This window comes from Centrocercus urophasianus, unplaced genomic scaffold (assembly GCF_019232065.1).
Source record: "Centrocercus urophasianus isolate 14NV4802_14NV808 unplaced genomic scaffold, USGS_Curo_1.0 seq_15, whole genome shotgun sequence".
In the NCBI taxonomy this organism is placed as follows: domain Eukaryota; kingdom Metazoa; phylum Chordata; class Aves; order Galliformes; family Phasianidae; genus Centrocercus; species Centrocercus urophasianus.
Genome location: NW_024884697.1, coordinates 43747283 through 43771863, shown reverse-complemented (window position 1 = coordinate 43771863; position 24581 = coordinate 43747283). Strand labels below are relative to the sequence as shown.

General features: G+C 41.5%; 2 protein-coding genes across 4 annotated transcripts in view; one reads left to right on the top strand and one right to left on the bottom strand.

Moving 5' to 3' along the window:
• Window positions 1–13441, top strand: part of CDK17 (cyclin dependent kinase 17) — an 89843-nt gene extending 76402 nt beyond the window's left edge. For all 3 annotated transcript variants that reach the window (XM_042816285.1, XM_042816286.1, XM_042816287.1), the window contains 9 exons: window positions 1592–1654; window positions 4025–4148; window positions 5452–5572; window positions 6029–6126; window positions 6427–6532; window positions 7259–7301; window positions 8535–8625; window positions 9332–9409; window positions 9631–13441. In XM_042816285.1, the coding sequence (XP_042672219.1) occupies window positions 1592–1654; window positions 4025–4148; window positions 5452–5572; window positions 6029–6126; window positions 6427–6532; window positions 7259–7301; window positions 8535–8625; window positions 9332–9409; window positions 9631–9668 (762 nt within the window). In that variant the 3' untranslated portion in view covers window positions 9669–13441. The remainder of the gene's footprint in view (window positions 1–1591; window positions 1655–4024; window positions 4149–5451; window positions 5573–6028; window positions 6127–6426; window positions 6533–7258; window positions 7302–8534; window positions 8626–9331; window positions 9410–9630) is intronic.
• Window positions 13442–16109: 2668 nt separating this feature from the next.
• ELK3 (ETS transcription factor ELK3) overlaps window positions 16110–24581 on the bottom strand; it is a 31244-nt gene continuing 22772 nt past the window's right edge. Inside the window, exons 3-5 of the mRNA XM_042816288.1 lie at window positions 22497–23291; window positions 19882–20004; window positions 16110–17730 (exon numbers count right to left, since the gene is read on the bottom strand). Of these exons, the coding sequence (XP_042672222.1) occupies window positions 17632–17730; window positions 19882–20004; window positions 22497–23291 (1017 nt within the window). The 3' untranslated portion in view covers window positions 16110–17631. The remainder of the gene's footprint in view (window positions 17731–19881; window positions 20005–22496; window positions 23292–24581) is intronic.

The window sequence follows — 24581 nt, the reverse complement described above, 5'->3', positions numbered from 1 at the left end:
GTATTCAGTTCTCAGAGCACTGTAAATTGGCAGATGCTGTTCTGATTCATACCAACTCATACCAAAGTCAGTAACTATTAAAGGATAATTATGCCGTTATCTCACAGGGATTTTTTCACAACTTTTGCAAATGGTCTTAGTCTCTTAAGATAGATGATATTAAATTAGGTGGAGCTTTTGACACCCTTGAGGGTAAAGAGGCCATACAGAGAGATGTTGACAAATTAAAGTGTTGGACAATCACCAACTCACGAAGATTAACAAGAGCAAGTGCTGGATTCTGTACCTGGGATGGAACAACTCTGAATACATTTACAGGGTGAGGGATGAAAGGCTGGAGAGCAACCCTGCAGAAGGGGGTATGGGGGTTGTGGTTGAACATGAGGGTTCAGCAGGGTGCCCTGGCAGCTGAAAGGGCCAACAGTGTGCTGGGTGCACCAGGCACAGCACTGCCAGCCAGGCAGACCTCGAGTACTGGTGCAGGTTTGGGCACCACGCTTATAAGAAGGACATAAAGCTATCAGAGAGCCTCCAGAGGAGGTAAAAGGTGGTGAAAGGTCTAGAGGGCAGTGCAAATGGGGAGCAGGTTAGGTTCCTTGGTTTGTTGAGCCCAGAGAAGAGGAGCTGAGGGGAGGCCTTTATGGCAGCCTACAGCTCCTCACAAGGTGGGTGGAGGGGACAGCTCTGAGCTCTGCTTTCTAGGGGCAGCAACAGGACCCAAGGAAACACCATGGAGCTGAGTCAATGAGAGTAAAAGGTGAGCCTTCAGGAAAAGGCTCTTCACCAGAGGATGATCAGGCACTGGAGTAGGCTCCCCAGGGCAGTGATCGCAGCAGTGGTCACCGACCTGATGGAGTTCAGAGTGAGTTGTCCAAACACTTCTTGACATAGGGTTTGAATTTTGAGTGGTCCTGTGTGGACTCAGTGAACCTTTGGGTCCCTTTCAAGTCAGGATATTCTGTGATTCTATAATTAGGAAAAAAACATACTTTGGAGTAAACAATTTCGCATTCCGTCTTTCTGTAGCACTCTTCTAAAGCAAATATCCACAGTTACATCTCTCACTTCACAGTTTACTTTTCCATTGTATACTTTTTGCTTTCTCACTGAAGTTTTAATGATATTTTTGTGTAACATTATATATATATATGTAAGCATTGTAAGAGGATTGAAAAAAGCTGACTTCCAGTGTTAAGTGGAGAATGTAGCAGTTTCACTTAAAAGAAAAAAAAAAACCACCAAAAAACAAATTGTGACACTCACTGGGTGGAAGGTAAAGAAATAACAACTAACGTTGTGTAGGATAATGCAACTTGATGGAAAGCTTGGGTGGTTTTGCCCTCTGGAAAAGACAGTTTTCTCCATGTTCAGACTTCTGTGGTTTGGTTGTTGTTTTGTTTTTTGTTTGGTTTGGGTTTTTTTGTTGTTGTTTTGGTTTGGGTTTGGGTTTTGGTTTTTGTTTTTTGTTTTTTTTACCAAATACTGAACTTCAAAAAATTCAAGTTTTCTGATGAATGATTTCTTGTAATAAAAAATAATGCTCACATTATGTTGTCCATAATTTTACTGAAAAGTAATGATCTTTTGACAGGACAAGGATCTGAAGCAGTACATGGATGACTGTGGTAATATCATGAGTATGCACAATGTAAAGGTGAGTATTCTAGTGAGCGTTCCAAGTTTCTCTGTTCTCACTGAAGAATTTCAGATAACTTAATAATCAGGAGATGTAAGATTTGAGTTTTAGAGCTTTCAAAAAAAAAAACCACCTTTATTTTGACTATTGGACCTGACTCAACTACATTTAATCAAATGGAGTCTTTCTTTTTGCTTTTGATAACCTTTAAGTGTTTAAAGCAATAAAAAGAATCTATATAACTTTATATAGGATTTCATTCTCTTTGACATTACATATTTAAAACAAAAATTTTCTTAAAATTAATATATCTATAACTGTACTGACATCTTTCCATTATTGTGTACTCATTGAGGTAAGTCCTTATTTTGGTCCTCAAAGTCTGTGTACTCAGCAAGGAAAATGTGACCTCAGTCATGATTGTGGGTTTGGATTGCTTGTGTTACTGTCTGTAACACAAGAAAGATGCTTTAATTTGTATTTAACAATAAATTCTCCTCTCCATTAGTAATAAAACAAATTATTTTATTTAAGATTTAATTGACGGTCACTTTTAACTGTAGCTGTGGCTGAGTCCCATGACTCAGTTCCAAATCTGGCCTGGTGAGACTGACACAGTTTCAAATGTCTCTTCTAAAAGCAGTCTGTCATTTGGAAATCTAGGATATCTGTTTATGTTTTTTAATACTACAGCTTTATGAGCAAGATTCCAAAGAGAGGAAAATACTAACTTGAAATCAATTAAATTTCAGTGAAGGCTGGATTAACACAGTATTGACTTCCTGTCTTGCAACCTCTGCTGTACTGTACCTTCAAAGCAGCTTAATTAAGCTGTATGTAATTCATATAAAGGTTATTACTTGTATAATAAGCATACCTGAGAAAGTCTTTCATGCCTCTTGAGAAATATTGATTGTAATCTGTGAATCCTACTGAACAGAACCATGAGTTCACAGATGAGATGGGAAAGCTACTTTTATTCTTAGACAGCAGTGCACAGCACAAATTTCAATATTCCAAATAATGAGAAGTGATGGATTTCTTTTACTTACCAGTAGAGTTGTCATCCTTGTTTTTGGCTTAGATGCATGTTGAGAAATCTGTACTTTGTTGAATTGCATATGGGGTTTAGCTTAGACACTGGTCACTGGTTAGGTCTCAGCAGATACTGCTGTATGAAACAAAATTATGAGCTTGTATGTATTTTCCTGGGAATTTAAAGAAAAATCCATGCCAACTGTCAGGAAGATCCACAATTTCTGTAAAATAATCTGCATTTCTTGACCAGCCCTTGCTGTCTCAGTGCACACTAGGAATGGCTATCGATGCCTACCGCAGGTCTGGTAATAACACGTGGAAGTGGCTACCCTTGCAACAATATAGGCTTAAGTAGCTTGAACAAAGATGTTTGATTTCTCTTCTCTTCAAAAAAAGGAAGAGAAATCCTACAAATCACTACAGATTTCATTTTTTCTCATATAGATAAATCTGAGGTAAGCAAACTGAGAACAGATGCATGTAAACTACACCTGCTGTGTATTTGTCCAGCTTAGAGAAAAAATAATTTTTAGTGTTACCTGGTACAAAAATAAGCTGAAATGTTAGGAAATGGTCATATAATAATTGATGCTGGCAAAAGCTACCCAAAAGTCTCATGTTCAAATTCAGACTTTTTATACCTACAGAAACTGTAATGATAAAGTAAACTGCTTTGGCTACCACTGCTAAACCTTTCTTCATCCCTTAGTACTTCTAAGTTTACATATATGCAGCATTAATATGTATGACTGGAGTTGCCTGGCTGGCTGGCTTTTGCAAAGGACCAAAGCAAACCTGTGTGTATCAAGGTGAGAGGATGAATATAAATGCCAGAGGCAGTGGGGTTGTGTTGGTAATCTTCATTTTTCTACATTTCATGAGCTTGTGAATCCTGTTGTATTTTTCCAGTAGCCTGCCAAAATATTCTTTACACAGTGTTGCACAGTTGGATGGAAAGAGTGCTGAGCTGCATTTTAATAAGGGATCCTGTGGCAGAAAGTAACTTGAGTATAGTCGGAGGCGGTTACCTTTAAAGACATTAGTGTGGGAAACAGCATTGGTAAATGCTTAAAAAAATAAATAGCCCTGTGGTTCTCTTATGCAGAACAAATCTCTCAAAATCTTTGTTGTAAAGTATCGTGGAAAAGCAGTACATGAGTATCAGATTTAAAATCCCTTTATGCTAAAGAGTGTGCTCGTATGGAAAGTTAATTCACTTCTTGTGAAGTATTTTTGTCTTGCTTACAGTACAGCGACTTAACTCTGCAGTGCCCAAGTAGACTTCTATAGTTAATGTAATCTGAAGATTAATGTTTATGGTCTTACTTATTTAAACGTTCTCTTTTGTAGCTATTTTTATACCAAATTCTTCGTGGTTTGGCATACTGTCATAGGAGAAAGGTGCTACATCGAGATCTGAAGCCACAAAATCTACTAATTAACGAGAAAGGAGAACTGAAGCTAGCAGACTTCGGTATGGACTGGAATTCTTCTGGAATAAATATTCTCTTTGTTTAGCATTGGGAAAATACTGAATGTAAACTATATAGAACTTTGGAATCTTTTGAAACTGGGAGTGTGTATTTGCACATTTGCACTGTGAACGCTGGGAATATGAACTAGGAAGTGTATTAATTAATCTTCTTTGTACATCCCTGTCAGTTTAGAAGGCTGGAATTCAGGACCTTGTCCTTATTACTGTTGCTGTATCTCAGAATCCAGAAAAAGGCATGTTCCCTTGTCAGAATCAGTAGGGAAGAAATTTGCTGTTTGTGATGTAAAGTAGCTGCACTGTGTTCCTTGTAGTAGCTTCTGAACTGTAGCTGTGAGATCAGCATTGATGCATATGGTTGCTACCCAAGACTCCGTCAGTTTTACTGTTCTTTAGAAGTTGGTACTTAGTCTGTTTATTACTTCAGTCGTGAATACAGGTATTCCACAAACTGTTGTTTTAGTTCCTGTCTTTCCTTTGAATAAGTTAGTGGAAACTGTCATCGTGGTTGCTGGAATTCATTTGAATGAGGCAAAGGAGAGAAGAGTGTGCAATTGCACTCACAAAGAAAAAACAGAACATCAAGTCTGTAGTAAATTTGTATGTTCTCAAAAAGTGAAAGTCAGACTTCTACAGGGTATTAGAAAATGTACTTATAGATCAGACTGCTGCTTGAGATTTGTAATTAGTTTTACTGCTTTGAAATTGGCACTTAGTCACATCCTCAAGTTGGAGCTCAAGTTCTTTTTCATCATGTTCCATGGTAGATCCAAAGCATAGAAGTAACCAAAGTGAGCAAGAGAAAAGCTCTGTCTTCTTACAGTATTGTTAGATGTTGCTCTATCACTTGAGTAGGACACCAAGTTCTTTTGGGATTTCCACTGAGCGCTTGCAGTAGAGCATGACCTTCACAGTTTTATTTTTTATGTCAGGAAAGTCCTTAAAAATTTGTGTGCTACAAGGGGTTTCACAGATCATGAGGGATGATACTGTGTTGATATAATGCTTTGTTGTTTTGATGTAATGTATAGAATTAGTGCAGGTTTTGATCTGCTTGCTTACCTTCTATGCTTAAAAACACTTCCCATTATGTTAATGCACATAGTGGGAGACAAATGACAGAAATTAGGACTCTTTAATTGAATATAGTTCAGAAGGTATTTAACGGATATGTTAAGGTTGATTTCTCATAAAAATCCTTTGTTAATTCCACGTGGAATAAGATTTAAGCAAAGCAGCATTGCATAAAAGCAGCACATTACCCCTTATTTTCTTTTTTATCAAGGATTGGCTAGAGCGAAATCTGTTCCTACGAAGACCTATTCCAACGAGGTTGTCACGTTATGGTACAGACCACCTGATGTTCTTCTCGGATCTTCAGAGTATTCAACTCAAATTGACATGTGGTTTGTGCAATTTTGTCAAGTTTCAAGTTTTCTTCTCACTCCAGCTGAAAAGATGCCAACTCTTCATTACTGTATAGTAGCATTCAAATACTAATTCTTTGAATTTTAGAAGCCTACAACCAAGTTAGGTTTCAGAGAAATTCTGAACGCTGAATAACTTTTTATTACTTCCAGTTAACGTGCATCAGGCTGACATCTCAAGGGAAAAAAAATCACACATAATGCATGGTGTTTACTGTGAGCTACAATACAATTGACTAACTTGACATCTGAAGGTATATTTGGTCTTTGGCAGTTCTTTTGTTGATGTATCTCTTCTTTCAAAACTGTATTTTTAATAGCAATGTGTGGTTAGTTAATAATTTGCTTATATTTAAGATGTAAGTTACAGAAGACTTTAAAAACCTAAAATTGCTGGGTTTTTTCTGATTTATCTTTGTTTGTGTTTCTGTAAAGGGGTGTTGGATGCATATTTTTTGAAATGGCATCAGGAAGGCCTCTCTTCCCAGGTTCGACTGTTGAAGACGAACTGCACTTGATTTTCAGGCTTCTGGGTAAATATGTATTTCTAGCAATACTGTCAGGGCTGTAAGTTTGTTCTTCTAAATGCTCTTTCTGTGAGAACTGTACATCTGTAAAAAAATGGTATTCTACGTTCCATTGTATTTAAGGTGAATGACTGTATTCTTGATGAAAATTATCAAGTTGAGTGCATAGATGAGCTTGTACAGAATTGCCTTCTCTTTTCCTGTTCAGATTACAGGATTAAGTGCTTATTTATGTAGAAGGGGTTTCTTTTACAGTTTGGTGTGTTTCATTTTCTAAGTTTAATTTGTTACTTCTTTTAAATACAGGAACCCCGTGTCAAGAAACATGGCCAGGCATTTCTTCCAGTGATGAATTTAGAAACTACAACTTTCCCAAATACAAACCACAACCCCTAATCAACCATGCACCAAGGTACTTTGTGTTTTACTAACAGAATATATGCATCCCAATGTCTTTGAATATTTTTAAATGTGTGGACAGATTTCCAAGTATGATACATCAGTTGCATTACTGTGGGCAGATATTAATGCAAAGCATACTGCTGGTACTCTGTGCTTACTTTGTCAAATATCACTCAAGGCTCCATAATGACCTATAGAACTATAAAATCCCGTTAATAATGCCTGCATAGTGGGAGTATTCACTCAGCACTTCCAAATTCTCCTCTGCTATATAATAGGCTCATTGTTAAAATGGCAAGGTTTCCTTGAGCAGTCTCTTGAAATCATTCTAAAACGTTGTGAAGAATTTGCAGGGTCTGCATCAGTATTGTTAACAGCACAGAGATTATAAATAAACTGTATAACAAAGCCTAACACATTCTTAGTGACTCAGAAGAAAAAGATCTAACATTGTGTCCTTCCAGTAAATGACCTGGGTTGACCTACTAAACCACAATGCAGAGCTCAAGAGTTTTCTGTTCCCAGTGTTTTCCAGATAGCCTTGTTCTGAGATACTGCTACTTGTGTGTATACATTTTCGCAAGCAAAGAAGTTGTTCAGATGAAAACATTCTTGTGTTTAAATTTAATTTTAGTTTTAATATCCTTTAATGAAATTAGTTACTTTGCAGATTGGCTTTTGCAAATATAGTTCAACAACTGTTGTAATGTGTTTTTTTTAATATTTTTCTTTTTAGGTTAGACACTGAAGGAATTGAATTGATAGCAAAGTTCCTTCAAGTAAGATGTGTTTGTGGCTTTACTTTATATATGTGCAAGTTTAGAATGTTAATATATTATATGTAAAAAAAGCATGTATTGCAAGCATAGCAACTGTCAGATGCAAGTTGAAGTGAAGCATTCTGCTGAGTCTGGGGTGGATACAGACATGGGAAGAATGAGTGTTAGGCAGGGATGTATGTTGCAGGAATTTAAAAGCTGATGATTTTGGTTGTAGCTTTTGGTGGTGGTGGGATTTTTATCTGCTTTTGCCAGAGGCAATTTTTTCTCTGATTACTGTTAGTAAAAACATAAAATCTGCATAATTCTGTATTAGCCATTCTCTGAAAAACTGAAGCACTTTTGAACTTACATTTGAACAGGATTTTTGAATACAGATGCTGTGTTTCTGTAAAGACAGATTTAGCTTACCACTAGAGAATCAGATACTAAGGTGTAAAGATACTCTTTGATCTTTCAAAATGTCTGTACTCAAAAGGTAAAGTAGTATGTGGCTTTAACCTTTTAATCTGCATTAAAAAAGAGCCTGAAGCAAAAGAAGGGGAAACAAGATGGAGGACTGACTCTCAAGTGTTTGAATAGTTGGAGAAGTCCTGTAGCTTCACTGTGTTAAAAAGCATTAGTGTATTAGGAATTTGGTTTCTTTGTTTTGCAGCCATTCTATATCAGATCTTCATCTATTTGCATGTTGTGATGAACAGCACTTGCAGTTGCTGCTTGAACTTTGTTCTTACTTGTGTGCACCTTTTTTAATGTCTGCATCTTTGTCCAAATGTGCCAGACACAAAGTTTCAGTGCACATATAAGACCATGTTGTCTAGAGTTTTTTCTTATGCAAAATGCTGTAGCATAGTCCATCTGAAGTAGAAAACTTCTGTGATCTCTTGCAATAGCATTTCACTGCCATTTAATATATAACCTAATCGGTGTTACAACTCTAAAAAAGTTGTACATATTTTTTAATAAATATTAAATATATATATATATATATTTGTATCCATTTATAGCAATTTGTTTTTTAAAGTATTTTGTCAACCATGCATGCATGTTGACAGTTCTAATGTAGACAGCATATGCTAGATGTTTCATGTGTGAAATAACAGTGAAGAAAACAAAGGTGTCCCAACGAGTTGGTAGGAAAGATTTGAGCAAGTTGAACTCTTCCTTTGGTCAAATGACTTAATGCAAAGAATTCTTTAATGCAAACCAACACACATCCTTTTATGTTAATAGTATGAGTCAAAGAAGAGAATTTCAGCAGAAGAGGCCATGAAACATGCATACTTCAGGAGTCTTGGAACAAGGATACACACTTTGCCTGAAAGTAAGAAGAGTAGTAAAGTAGCAGAATATTGTTGAGACAGTATGTGAAAGCTGTCTGTATTACTGTACTGGATCTTGGTGGGGTGGAATTAGTTTTTATTACAGCAGCCTGTATGGTGTTATGTTTTATGTATTTGTCACAGAAACATTGCTGATAACACACCAGTGTTTTACCTGTAGCTAAATGATGTTTCCACAGCATTGAGGCCTTTTCTGTTTCTTAATTTCTCCACGATTGGTGGCTGGGAAGATGTGTAAAAAGTGAGGAGACATGAGAGACAGATTACTTCAATTCAATAAGGAGATATTCCGTGCCATAGAACGTTGTTAGGGAAGTTAACCATCTCCTGCATAGGAACTGGCCAGGCAATGGTCTGCACAAGAGGTGGAAGTGATTGCCTTTGCATAGCTTGTTTTGTTCTCCTTTCTTTCTCTCTTCCTCAGCTTCTCCTTCCCTTATTAAACAATTCTAACCTCAGTCCACAAGTTTTCTTGCTTCTTATCTTTCCTCATCCTCAGAGTGGAAGTGTGGGGAACTGAGCAAGCAGCTCTATGAACCCTACCTATCTATCAGAAATAACTCACAAGAACTTAATGGAAAACTCCTTATCTGTTACAGATGACCAGTGTATATTGATTTAAGTATGCAAATAGAAAAGGGATTTTTTTTCACTTGAATATAAATTAATTTATTTCTTACATTCTAGGTGTTTCAATATTCAGTCTAAAAGAGATTCAGCTGCAGAAGGACCCTGGCTTTCGAAATTCCACTTACCCAGAGACAGGTATGGGAAGATGAATATTTTCTCGTACTTGCAAGTTGCTTGCTAGTTCAGTGAATGCAGGTAGGAGGAAAAATAAATAAATAAAAATGAAAAAAGATCCTGCAGTGGTTGCACAAGGCAGAAGGAAAGGCTGTTGTCTTGATACAGAAAGACAGAAGAATAGTGATTGAACGCTGCTGTGCGAACGTTTGTTTCTTACCATGGTCCATGTTCTGTTGTAGGACATGGGAAGAACAGAAGGCAGAGCATGCTTTTTTAAAGAGGGCGGTCCAGAGTGAAGCCCAAGCCTATCCTCTCAATCAAGGACTCGGATCTGAAGGCAGTGCTCTCTTTGGTGGACTTGGAATCGCAGTTTGTCTACACTGTCCTCTTCACAGTGGAGTCTTTTTATTTCCAACCTGCAGATTATGTTTTTATATTTGTTGTCACAGTGTGACAATTTTTTGTACAGTTGGTTTTAAGGTCTCCTCTGCCACTAGAGCCAGTAGGTTACAGCTGTTGATGTAACTGTAGCTGCAATTTTTGTGCAGGACTGAGAAACACAGTGCATTATTTATTGCGGAATCATTGCTGCTAAATAACTACTGTCTGTATAGTTAACACAACAGTTCCATGCCTGAAGAAGTTGCAGTGGCTTTATAATATGTGAATGCATCTGTTTCTCTTCATAAAATGTTCTACTGCTGCAGGGTTTTTTTGTATTTCGTAAACTGCAGTGTTTCCTGGAATGTAAGCATAGCTTTGCTTGGCTATAGGTGAACCATCTTTAATGCTCTGAGTTCATGGCACTTAATTCCTTATTTAACATTGAAAGTATGTGTTGAAATAGTTGAAAAATTATAATGCATATTATGTTTTTGAAAAGCACACGGTGTGAAAGTTGATTCAAACAAGTGAAAAGTAACTGTTATTTGCTCTCAGATCCTATACTAGTTGTTGATGAATTAGAGCATGGAGACTGGATGATACATTTTGTCAGGCTTACTCCAGTATAAGGTATTTGCACGTTGTTGTGCATATTGGGCCTGGCAGGAGCAATGACTTGCAGAAGCAATGACTTTTTTTACCTTGTTTTTAACTTAGGAATACAAATAGTAGAAAAAAAAAAGAAGAAAAAAAAAGAAGAAAAAAAAAAAAAAAGATTCATACATGTTGGACCCTGACTTACTTTTGAAATTTTGAATCTTTTATTACAGAGGAACGGGACGACTAATTACAAGAATATGGGAATAATGTGATGTTTTCCCACCTCGTTTCTCTCCCATTTGTGCATTATTCACTTGAAATCAACTGGAAAGATGCAAGTTTGTACTTGATAAGAACTCACTATGCTAGAAAACTTTTAAAATGAGAACTTAGAGAGTTTTTCAGATCTTAGGTGTTATCTGTTTACCAGAGATAGTAAACATGTTACTACTATGCTTATGCATCTCAGTGAGTATCATAAGTACACCCTTGGTGATGGTTACAGTATTTTTAAGCATTTGTGTTCACCTTTCTGAACCTATTTGTTTAGTGCATCTTAAAGAGACTGTAAATCTTTATTGGTATATTTTGAAATGGTCATGTAAATCTTTGGCTGGTATATCATGAAAATTGTCATAGGTAACTTAATTTTTCCTGACATTCACTGTAAAACATTCAGGGGTCCTACCATTTCTGTTCAGGAAATCTTGTAGTTTATTGTTATTTAACAGTATTAAGTGAATTTTTGTATATTTCATTTTAACTTTATTTGTGAATAGTGATCGTGGCATGTTTGGGGGTGTTTTATTAATATTTCATCGATACTGGTAAATTTGAATTGGGATTTTTTTTATTTTCTGAAAGAGAGGAACTCACGTGTAATGGTGACCATTGGACCACTACTGCTTTTCAGCATTTGTAAACCGGTTTTACGTTAAATCTTGTAGACCTAACAAACTGCTGTTATTTCTAACTGACCGACCTGTATTAATATTGTACTTTTGAAAGTATAAATATTATGTGGAATTCTTTGGTTTTGTTTTGAAATTTATAATAACAAAGGCCCTGCGTTGTTAAAAATACAGACTAAGTGAACTTGCAGTTCCTGGGGCATTGTTGGAAACAGCTAGATCCATGTGCTTTGGGAGTCAGCGGTTTAACTTGAGCTGCTTACGAATTGTTGCAACAAAGAAGCAGTGGCAGTGAAGGTGGCATGACTCACCTGCAGTTGAGGCCGTTCAGGATCGTACCGTAATCATGGTCCATAGTCTAATTACTAGCAGTCAAGTCCTGCATGTCACCTGGGTTCGTAAGTCTTGCCTAGCTCTAGGGAGGTGATACGTGTCTGGGATACATGGATTGGTCTCGCTGATAGCAGTGGGAGCGTCGTGTGTGTGTGTGTCAGAGGCAGATTTGGCACCAATGAGAAACCTTTGTCCTGAAATAGTTGTTAATATATTTTTTATAGTTGATACGGATCTGATCTAGATTTTATACTGATTAACTTTGTAGGAGATACGCTGTAGATGTGATGGTGTTGAAGGAAGAAGTGTCCGAAAAACAGCTTTTTTTTTCTACGGAAGTAGTGAAGATATAGAGTAAATGTTCATTGTGAATAAATGTGGGGTTTAGCATTTCTAGAACACAATAATATTTTCTAGGTCATAAAAGAACAACGATAATGTGATGCTAATGAGAAAAGGACTTAAAGGTTTAACTGGTAAAATGAAGTGCATTAACAAATTTGGAAGGGGATCAGCTGCAGCTAACAGAAGGAGGTGTCCATTTTAAGTAGGCATTCGGGCTTCTTGTTGCAGGTGAAAAGATATTCCATAAAATTAGAGCATTCTGCATACATAGAGATTTTTCAAAGGACCTACAAGTGAATTGGTTTTCTTCGTTGGGAAGTAGCTTTAAAGAATGCAACTTGGCGTCTGCGGTCAAGGCAGTTTTGTTGGAGTCTTTTTATTTGTGGTCCATAATTCCTGCATCGGCAGAGACAGTTGTGTGGCAGATGCCTGTTTGGGGCAATAGTGAGTGAGTGTGAAGTCACTGGGCACTTCTCTGACATTGTTTTGGTGTAGTTTGTTCTGTCTGACAGCATCAGGCACTACAGGCTTGGTTCCGCTGTCGCTGGAAATGCAAGGAGTGCTGATCATTTGGGGAGAACCTCAGCCACAATGAGAGCCAGGCAGATGCTCTGTAAAAGTAGTTGACTGTCAAGATTTGGTGTGTCATCCTCTGCCTGAAGATGGATGATCGGTTAAGGAGAAATGGCCTGTGAGTTGTCGCTGATCTAAAATAATCATCTGTAGAAGATACCCGTTGTATCCCATCTACCCAGAGGTAGAAAGGGTGAGGTGTGCGTCTAGGGGTGTGTAGGAAGAAGGTGGCTTCGGAGACCAGAAAGAAGCAGATGGTAGGAGGTCGTGTGCTCATGGCAGGTGAGGGCTGAAGGGGAGAAAGGGTGGGTGGAGGATGGGGATTTACAGGCTGGGAAAGAGTGAGAAATGGAAGAGAACTACCCAGCTGCACGGCAATGCTCTAGTGAAACATGCATCTCAGCACAGCTGTGTTATTTTTGTGCTGCTTTACCACAGCATTAAGTAGCCAGAGTGTATCCCTGAATTGGGCAATAAAAGTTAAAATAAACAATTATTAAAGAATCAGCGTACTTTGTATCTGCAAATCATTTGAAAAGCTGCAAGGTAGCATTCTTGGGGCTGCTTGCTTGTTTGCGTGAGTTTTTCGATTCAATAAAAGCACACTGTTTCTGTTTTGCAATGTTAAGATGGAATTAAGGTTAAGAATACATTCAGTTATTGAGGACAAAATATATGAAAGGCATGTTGTAAATATCCACAAGCTAACTATTACAGAGCCAAGAAATACCCAGAATGCAAGTAAGACTTGAAAGAAGTCCAAATAAATTAGGGTATGGAAATGCAGAACTGTAGCCTATGGCAACACTGAGAAAAATCACACCTTAGTTGGACAACGTGTCCCGGATGTGTTCATTTTGTCTGGTCACTGAAAGGCAGAGATTAAATTATTTTTTGTACCTTGTTCATGCATTTCAGTTCCATTTTTTCCCTTCTGTGATGTTTGGGTCTTTATGAAACAAATGCAGGATCTTTATGAATTTAACTTTGGGTTTCCTTTCTACACTTTTTCCCCCCCTTCCACAGATTGGACTGATAGAGATCTACTGCTGCTTTGTGGCCCACAAGGATCAGCACTTGTATCTCACCAGCAACTAATTTAATAGCTTGACATGAGAACAAGCACGGGCTGTAAAACAGAATGGAAACACTGTACGGGTGTTTAGCTAATTAGCTCAGGTTTGATTTTGGAAAGTATGATAGACTAGGAAGATGCATGGCCTTGCCTGTGCAGTTTAGTTGCAGAGACCAATCTCTTGTTGTAGGCTGCTGTGGAAGTTTTTGTTGGCAGGACTGGGTTTAGAGTTCAGCTATTCCAGACTTTTTTAATCTTCCATGTTTTTCACTAGCCTGTGCTGCCTTTCCTTCATTAACCAGGAAGATTGATGTCAGTGGAAAAGCACATACATACATTTTTCCATTATTTTCACGTGCTCTCTGAAATGCTGTAACTCATTCAAGTCCTGTGATTTCTGAGCCAACTTTAAGATGTGAATGCACACACGTGCACAGACTTACTGATGTAAGTAACTGCTCCATTTCTCATCCTGGCTGCATCCTCCAAAATCAGTTAAGCAGTCCTGCCGAAGCAGATTACTTTTATGGTCCTCCTAATGAAATGCAAGTCTTGCTTGGCTCTCAGGCCATACCTCAAAACAAATTATTCCTCCTTCATTGTTGCAGTGGGATCTTCTTGCTGACGGAGATGCTGTGGATTGCAAACCTGGGAGGATACACTTCTCTATCTCCTTTCCAACCCGCTCTTGCAGAACACCTCCCTCCATGCGCCGCACAGCAGTGCCAACGCTGCTCGCTCCTCCTCTTCACCCCTCAAGCTCATTTTTCCAAAGGCTTAATTTTTTCCCCGCTTTTCCATGTCCTTTTCCTTAATCTGAAAAAGGTGGGAGCTGGCCTGGAGCTAGATTAGGAATAATTAAGGTTGCATTTATCCCTCTGCACTTACTGCAGAGTGAACGCAAAATGAGCTGACGGGAATCTCTCAGGGGAAGAAATTGCAGTCGTACCTCCTAGAGACCTCTCCTGTAAGAAGCTGTTTGCCGATACCCCGCTGGGCAAGCTGTGGCACTGCTTGCTCCAGAGCTGCTGCCTCAGGTTCATTCTCCTTTTCTCATTTAAATAAATTTATGTTCCTCCTCACTAATGCTGTCAATCTCTTTGCCCTCAAGCAATAAGCTCGTGCTCCATCTGTGTAGGCTGAGCACTTATGTATTAGTTGGAAAGAGCAGCTAAAATTAAAGTAGAAGAGGCGAGAAGGGATTTCAAAAGTTGTAGCTCTGTAGAGGTATGCTTACATCTGAGTGACCTGTGTGTATCATAAAAGATATGTAGACAACTTCAAGATGACAAGGGATCAATGATTCCTTTACATACAAAAACATCTGTACTTACTGTTCCTTTTCTACATTTATTTGCTGGCCATGATGACTTTGGAAGATACTTCCTACAGGCACAGGATCACACAGCCTCTCAATGTAGAAACTCAATTTAAATCCCATTGCTTGTTCTAATGGCTGTCTCACCTTTAAACACTCATCTTGTTGATTGTTTCCAGGTTGGCAAGCATCTGCCTCATGGAACTACTTTTACTCAGACAAAACAAATTGTTCTGTGTTGATGTAACAGACGCATTTCCAATCTTTCTGTACTTCAGCACCCATCACTGTTTTCCCTGCCTTCGCAGTACTCCTTGGAAGACCTGATGCATCCCCCAGTGCCCCAGAGTTGCAGGCGGAGAGTAGGGCTGGTGCTGCGTGTAGTTTCATTTCATGTTGAGCTTTTTTGAAAGAATAATTTTGCCTCATTAACAGTAAAACCTTGGAAGGAATAAAGCAATAAGAACCTGGATGCTTCATCTTTCAAGAATCTTTTCTGTTACCTACTTTCTCTTCATTTTTAATCTGTTTCTTTTTCTCAGTGTGGTATTCAGTATCTTTATTGATTGAAAGACTAAAATTTCATGAGTAACTGAGCAGTGAGAAGAGCTTCATCTTTATGCCTTGCTCACCTATTGACTGTACTGGTATATGTCAGGTGAGAGTACTGAAGTGGGCTTTTCTGCTTTTCTAAAATTGAGAAAAGAGAGTTGGCTCTGGAGTGTGAACAGCTGCTTCCGTGTAACTTTCAGTTCCTGCAAAATATTCCACCTAGCTGCTGTTGAAAGGGGAATGTCTGATCTGCAAACCTTTGTGATGTAATCTGTGCTAGTCCAGCCAACACCATTACTTATATGCTGCCTTTTCTTCCAATCTGTTCTGGTTTTAATTAGTATAAAATCACCCTTCAGACATACATGCTGCATCTTCTGGTTTTGGGATGGTTCGTCTAGGAGCTCTTACACCACTGAATCAAGCAAATGACAGCGCAGTTGTTTTGTTCTTTTTCCTTACATCTTGCATCTAATTGCCCTGGTTATCAGCACTGGTGTTGCATGTAGATGCAGAGGTTTCTGATTCGCATAATTATTCTGAGTGAAACTGAGGAGCCCCAGGAAAATTCCTGCTTACTCTTGCCAGAATTCCTCTGCCCCAAAAATGGCTTTTCAACATCAGAGCTGCAGTAATAAAATGTTTATTTAGCACCTTTCAGTTTGAAGGATCCAAAAGCACTTTACAATTAGCTACACACATCATCAATGAAATGCATACAAGCAGAGAATCAGCAGACAACTCACTGCATAGGTTTCAAAACGCACAGGCTTGCAACCAGCTGCTTGGCCAAGAAATAAGGCAGAGGCTCTACTGACCTGGAGCAAACGTGATTCTCATTTTGGTTTGGTTTCGGGAGGTCTCATCTGAAAGACCCAAGTAGCAAAACAGCATTCAACCCAATTTAGCTGCCTCAGAAAACGGGATGATTTGCACAAGCCCTGCCAAGATTAGTATCTGCGGTGCCAGGGAGTCTGGCCTCATCCTAACCTGGCATTTAGATGACTCAGCCATCACCTCAAGGCAGAGGACATACCTACTAAGTTCAAATTGCAAGTCTATGGTAACACAGTGCTGCTTTTCTTCGTCCAGAATTGAGATGTTTCTACATAAACATGCCAGACGTGTGCAGTATAGTACGCCTCTTGACAAGCAGCAGACATTTGCAGTCCTCTTAACTTCTTCAGCTGCGGGGGAAGGGGAAGTGCGACCCTTGAGCTGTTAGCAAGAAGGATCCTTCAGGGAAGTGGTAGAAGGCACTTGGCACGTGGAAACAAAGCACCGGGGAACTGGTGGCAGTGATCCTTACTGAGGGAGGACAGAGACTACCTGCAGGCTTTCCAGCCGTAGCGCTGATGCTTCGTAAGACATATGGGCCACATAGATTCTGAGCCACGTCTCGTTTCCGACAGAAGGACTTTCAAATGCTGGCGACGTCTCACGAGTACACACGGCCTGATTCTTCCCTGCTGCAACTCCACAGAAGAACTCACGTGTAAATGTGGCTTTGTTACTCCCGAACACATCTCCTGACTGTAACGTGTATTACGTTTTTCACTTCAGCAAAGAAAAATTATAAGGCTATTTTTATACAACTTGAAAGCACTTAATACAAAGTTACATGAATACGCTGCGTCGTATGGCCTATCCGTGGAGAAAATACTGACATCCTACCATAGGGCTGCTCAATACTAGTTTTGTCTTTCAACTTTTCATCTTAATACTAGAAAATATATAAATCATTTACATGACATTATGCAAAAGAAGGCACAGCCGGTTATAGTTTACACAAGCACAATGCGTAATAGGCAGAAAAAGGTATTAAAAAGAAGCTTCACATCCTTATTAGATACATTGCTGCAATCCATTACAGAAAAGTACTTCATCAACAACAGAAGTGTTCAACACTTGAGAGCTATGATATAAAAAAAATTATAATTCATTTAATGCAAAACAGATTTATATATACTTTTATATATAAACACTGTTTAAAAACACTAACGTAATAAAAGTAGACTATCCATGTAATGAAAAGTGCAAACCAAAGTAATAGAGGGTTTCACGATGTCCTTCTCATGACACAGGAATAAACTAGCCCATAGGAATGAAGTGTTAAATCCACCAAACGTCCTTAACGCGTGAGGCACCATCAGGATTTCTGGGCGTTCGGTGAAAGCAGTACTGGAGAAGAGGCTCCGTCCAGACTGGGGAGTGGCACTGGGATGTGACCATTTAGCAGAGTTGGAAACTGCAAGAGGCCAAAAGGGAAAAATCACTCTCTTATCTCGCAGTGCTCAGCCCCAAAGCACGCGCCTTTCACGCTAGCAGCCGAGCCCAGATGTTTTTGAGAGCTGATTTCTGTGCAGTAGGATGGATACCACATGCCTGCGTCAGACACCAGGAATGCGAAGCAAGGGGTGAAACCTTGAATCACTTCTAAACGTACGGGGATGGGTGAGCCTATTGTTGGCTGTATTTTATATAAAAGCTGACACACGGCAGCTGTAATCACACTGGAGAAGTGAACAACGTGGAGAAATGGGTGCCCTCCGTTCCAAATATCTTTCTCAGCCTACAGAACATTAATTACAACCCACGCTTTTCATCTGATTAAAGCCGCACAGGGAAGATCCTCGCAAAAGCGAAAGTCAGGGTGCAGTTTTAGGATCGAAAAAGCACAACTGTGAGCACAGAGCACTGGAAAAAGGACGCTCGAGCAGTTACAGTTCATCCAAGAAACAGCCCAGTCGCTATGCCAGATCATTTAGTCCTTGAAGCAGGGTCTTCTGCGGCAGTCTGTCCTAACAAAGGCTTTCTGCACTGCTGTGCAAAGAGTGCTTACTCACCACCTGCCCCGTGCCCCGGCCCATGCCCACGCCCTGCCACGCGGGCGCTGACGCCTTCCTAACGCGCCCAGGCCAGCAGCAGGGTGGGGCTGCGGCACCAGGCCCCCGTTGCACAACATCAGCCCTGCTGCAATTAACTGTGCAACGGCGCGACTTCAAAGGGAAGACCTTCCAGGTAGGCCCGAGTATCGAGGCCATCTGTGCGGGAGGAGGCTGTGAGGGTGCATGGGTGCCAGTGTGTGGGAGCTGCTTTCAACTCGTAGGCATGGAAGGAGAGCTTTCACCAGGTAATGAGCATCCCAACAGCCAGGCCCAGCTGTGCCACGAGCTCACCAAAGCAGGGACTGCACTACTCCCATAGGCTCGTCCCGGGCTTGCTCTGTTGATGAATTCCTGGTCCTATAAAAACGCTAACACTGTAGAGCTAGAGCCAGGGCTGAGCACAGCACTGCTGAGATAGCAGCACAGGCCTGAAAGATGATGTACAGAGCCTGCTCCCACTTCCCTGTGAGTCAGCAGGCAAGGGGGTGAGGCAGGCAGTCGCAGAGCAGTGCTGGCCTCTGGCTGCCGGCAGCGTTTTGGCTCCTTTATCAGCAAGTAAATGTTCGTTTCAACTCAGGTGAAAACCAAACAGCTCCGGGGCTCTGAGCTTTGCATCTGGAAGTTGAAGGACTGCCACCCAACCGAGTGCAGCCACCCCCTGAGGGTTCAGAGCACCCTCCGATGTTGGTGCCAGCCACAGCACTCAGGGCCTTCACTCCCAGACTTTCCCTGTGTTCTTCAGCTGCTTGGCTGACCGTAGGCTTCTTCTGATTGCTGCCAATTAGCTGCTCAGCCCCGTTCCTCCTGTGACTCACTCAATCAACTGCAGCTGGAGCTGCTCAGGCCATGCCCACCATCCCTTCCTCAGCCGCAGAGCACTGCCCCTGAGCTCCATAGCCATTGCTGTTTGCTTCATGTCTTTGATATTTATGACATCTCCATAAAACAGATTTTCACAACCCCAGTATCCATACAAGAGGACAGCGCTGCTCTTCTCCCAGTAAATACAGAGAGGTGCTCAGAGGGGTAAGCGACCTGTCTGCAACCACCCAGGCAGATCTGGAAACACGACCTTCAGAGTGCCCTTAAGTTAAATACAACTGTATCCTGTCTTCTGAGTGAGAAGTACCTTCTCGAGAGAGAAGGATGAGCTGGGCCTTGCATAGCGAGGTGGTGTGGAACTGCTCTTGGTTCTCCCATGCTCTCCTGCTCTGCACTCTCTCCTCAGAGCTCTGAGGGCTCTCTTATTCCTACCAGTGCACAGCACTTACTCTGTTTCCTTCATGCAATGTGTATGTTTCTACCTCAGAGCAGATGCTGCCCAGGAGAGTCTGGCTGTGCTGCCAGTGCTCTAAAGGTGGTGCAGGCAAACACACTTCTCTTAAAAATGCTCATCAACTCCTGTGTTTCCTCAAACCATTTGAAAAGCTCCAGTCCAACATGAGATGTTCCCCTGACACAGCTTTCAAATGTGCTTCCAGAAGTGAAACCTGTGTGTTAGACAGACCTACCTGGAACAGAGTGTTGGGTCCCTGCAGCCTGGCAGGACTCAGAGGAGCAACGGGGCTGAGGCTGCTCCAGAAATGGATGCTGGACAGCAGCGGGCTCGGGGTCAGCAATAATCCACTTGGGGTCTGCAAGACAGAAAAGGTCAATATTCTGTCATATGAGGAGTGGTTTTACCTCTGCTGAGGTAAAGCATAAGGAAAGAATAAGGAAATACTAAAGAAAACCTGGAGGTGCTCTTTCATACGTAGGTACAGCCACAGCAAGAGGATTTGAGGCTGAGCTGTGCTCCGTTCAGATCTGCAGGTGTGCAAATGTGTGCTTGATGCCAGTGCTGAGCCAAAGCTTGCATCCCGATGGCTGGCACTTGTACCTGTGAGCTGTGACACAGCCAAGTGCCAGCCAGAGCAAACCTCTCAACCTCTTCACATTTATTTCATGCAAATAGAGCAGTATCACCATCAGACAAGCATCAGAACCATTCGAGGAAACCTAAGCGCAGACAGTGTAGGCTGGCCTCACGTTACATGTGGAAGTTCATGTATGCTCATTTTCTGCCCTCACGCCACTATACAGCTGGTGCTGGATGCGAAAAACCTTCCTTATGATCTAAGCACAGCAAGTCTGAACTGGGGCAGCTCACTGCAGTGATGCTCAGCGAAGGGGCAGCACCTGAGCCTATTTCCAGCCTATGTTACAGCTGTCATGCCGAGGTTTTACAGTTAGATGCACACAGCTGCTGTACAGTTTTTATTTAATTCTTTACGTTGCAGGATGCTTCTTATCCACACTGGAAACAGACAGTTAAAGCCACACTGCTGCATAACCAAACATTAAAATAAACAGACCCAGGGCTACCCTATGAGGGTGCCATCTGCCTCCTCTGAGATGGGACAACCTGCCAAAAAAGCCGTGTAATGGCATTCAGTTGGATGATGGCCATCAGTGCCATAGTGAGGCATCCTACTGAAGGGGGTCACACATGTCCAGCCTGCAAGGTTTATATTTTGTTGCCCTCTTTTTTATATATATTTTAATGAAAAAAATAAAAATGAGGTTTTGTTACTTTCACACAAGTGCCCTGTATATTTTTTACTTGGCCCAAGACAATTCCTCTTCATTCAGCGTGTCCCAGGCAAGCCAAAAGGTTGGACACCTCTAATTCCCTTCTATGACTTTCAGGGTAGGAAGGACTCTGATTCAGAGATGAATGAGAAAATGAAGTGTTCAAAGAAATGATTACAAAATGAGGAGAGAAATCACTCTTTATCCTGAGTTCTGTGGCGGCAGTAGATTAAAGCAAGCCTGTAATAACTCACGCTGTCATTCTGTCTAGCTGGCATCTGATAGGATTTGTCAAATTTGCTGCCTACAAGCAAAACACTTACTGTGGTTATAGCACAGAGAGGCTGTATGGGCCTGCCAATGCACCTCATCTTTGGTTTGCCACACTCCCGTTCTTCCTGCCATTCATCAAATCACTCAGAGGCTTTATGGTGCACAAAATGACTGATAGCAGACCACAGATTTCCTCTTTCTTTGTGGCACAGCCCTGTATCTCAGTGGCCTGCAGGTGTGCCCGAGTCGCAGTGGCTTTGCACAAACTTCTGCATCCTGCTGAAAGGCACAGGGAGAGCAAGCACCACGCTGGCTAAGCACATGTTCTGCTCCCCTGTCCCCATGAGGACTCCAAGCGGAGCAGGCACAGCATGTGCCCTGGGCATCCCAGCTGGGCCATGCCTCATGGGAAGGCCTGCAGGTCCCTCTGGGCACGGTTTGATCCCCGACAGATGACTGGTTGAACTGTCTCATTCAATGCCAGTGTTTGCACCAACTTTCTTCAATATTTTTTTTCCCTTCCAGGATTTTTTTGATGCAGTGGCAGCACAGAACAAAACTCACTGATGAACACATTGGATCATTGGATCATTTTCCGTTATGTGATTTTTTTCTCTTAACCTCTGAATAAATAGATTTTTTTCCACAGACTTGCTTAAAAATCAGAACTGTACATCAACATTACCACAGAGATGTGATTAACTGGCAGTTATTTTATAGAGAACAGAAGAACCTACCAGTTATTCAGGTCTGTACTGAAAGGGAGCTCCGCCAAGTACTTTCTGGACCTGCAAAACTTTGCAAATCAAAGCTGGCTTAAAAGCCTGTTGTAGACACCAATCAGAATTATAAAATTGTTTGAGTTGGGACTCTTAAGGGCCATCTGGTCCTACTCCCCTGCAGCGAGCAGGGACATTTACAGCTGATCAGGGTCCTCAGAGCCCCTACAGCCTGGTCTGGTGGGACATCCACCAGATTTTTTACTTACTCCCTGTTTGAAACCTAGTATCACAATTTCAAGGGCCGCAACACCTAGCACAGAGCTCTGACCAAGCACCTCACAGTACCTATGCTCAGCTTCCAACCTACAAGAACCCTGTCCTCCCTTTCTTTCATTCTCCCCACAACCACATGGAAACCCCAGCAGTGCAGTGCCACAAGGAACCCTCTCTCCTCACATCACTCTGGCAGTGGCTGACAACATGCCCCGAGCACTAAAACCCTTGGCCAAACAGAGAGAGAGCTGGCTATGGAAAGAGTATGTGAGGCTGGCCAGCCATACCTGTGCAGTGAAGAAAGCTGGAGTCAGAGATCCCGAAGGAAGAGCAGGGCTGTTGAGGGCAATGGAACCGATATCGGTGCTGGAAAGAACCATAGGTGGGGCTGAGATTTCCAAGCCTTTGGGTTTCTTAGCTTTTGGGGGAAGAGATGGCGACTTCGCCTTGGAGCCCGAGGAGAGGTTCAGCGGCTCGAGGGAATCTGAGTCGTGGCAACTGGACTCAAAGAAGAGGCTCCTGTGCTCAGAGGGGAGGGGTGAGGTGGGAGACAGCGACGGCGACCTGGAGGAGGATGATGATGGAGATGAGATGCTGGCACTGTTGGGTAGCATTAAGGAAGAGATTTTGGCTGATACGGGTGAGCTGAGAAAAGCAGAAGCAGCTGCTGTTTCGGAGGTGGAAGGCAATGACACCATGGGCCTCATGACTTGTTTGTCTGTTTTGTTTGTCACAAATCTTATAACAGTCCGCACTTCCTCGACCGGCGTGCTTCCTTCCGACTTCTCCTCCGGTTTTTCTGTTTTGATTGGCTTGTAAGGGTCTGGCTGGTTCTGCAGAGAGTTGATGGTGAAGGAGGAGTACAGGCCGGAGTGGATGTACTCGTTGCGGCTTGTGCTCTTCAGAGCCGACAAGCTGTGCTTGTGCACGTCCCTGCTCTCGGCGGCCATCTTACAGTCGCTGTCCTGCAGCAAAAGGCTCTCTCTGCTGATTTCCACGGCGTGTGGATCCATCTTTAAAATGTCAGGGAAGGACACAAACTTGTACACAAATTTTTGTCCAATCACCTTCTTGATGATGTTCTGCAAATACAAAAGCAGACGCTAGGAAGATCAGTATCATGGAGGCACGGAGTACAGCAAACACAAAGAGCAAAGGAGCACTGAGGCTTCCGCCACCCGCTCAGGGCCTTCAGAGAAACAAAGGGCACTATTTCCTGAGATTTCAAGTGATCTCACTTTTCCTGAAGCCCCTGCTAGAGGGTTTGTCTGGAAGCCTCCTCTTAAAAACTCTCCCCAGGCAGTGATCCTGTTGTGGGGCACACGCCTGCAGCCCCTCCTGCCTGCACTCTACAACCAGACCTGCCTTGCTGTACACAAGGGAATGTGAACATTTACATTATTCCTAAAATGCTATTTGTTTTTCATTCAGGCACAGATTCTCAGAACAGTTGAGAAAACACACATTCTTTTTTTTTTTTTTTTTATAAAAAAAAGGAACATAAGCATCCTCCCTATTCATATATGGACAGGGCTCAATCCTGGGTGCTCGCAGAGCCTGAACAATGTCTTTTTTCTGCCACAAAAGCAGGGTTGATCTGGGGAGAGAGGAGTACATACTTCTGTATCGGGTCACAGAATCCTAAGGTTGGAAAAGACCTCCAACACCATCCAGTCCAACTGTCCACCTACCACCAATATTTCCCCACGAATCATGTCCCTCAGTACCACATCTAAAGGTTCCTTGGCTGGCACTTCATTCAGACACCTTCTTGAATACAAAATGAATCTCAGGAAGAGATTTGCTCCCCAGGTCAGAGCTGCAGCACAGAGAAAGTTTCAAGTTTGCAGCACGGACGCAGGGTGCAGGAGGAGAACCAACTTTGGCAAGCTCAGGCTGGAAGCACAGAGCTGCTCTCTCCCAGGCTGAGCTGAACTCATGTTCTGCCCACCTGGCTGATCCCTCAGTGCCTATTTTTGCAGTCCTAAAGTTCAGGATGTATATTTAGCCCATGGAATATATCTACGTACCTTTAATTCCCATGGCTTTGGCCTTGGCCTAGATTTTTCTGTTAATTAGGTGAAACATCAGATGAATGCACTTCTTCTGTACCGTTTCATTTACATACTATCATAAACACAGAACCTTCTAACTATTCACATATGAGAAGAAACATCCCAACTGGATTTTGGTTTGTCTCTTTCTTTTAATATATACATTTCAGTTGAAAATAATCTCTCCTCTTAAGAGTTATTGTTCCACCAAGCACCAGAGCAACTTGTAGATGGACACAGACTTAAAGCAGGGAACCACTGCTATAGAAGGCAGCCAAACGAGTTGAAGAGTTTATATATCCTCCATCATTATTAAAC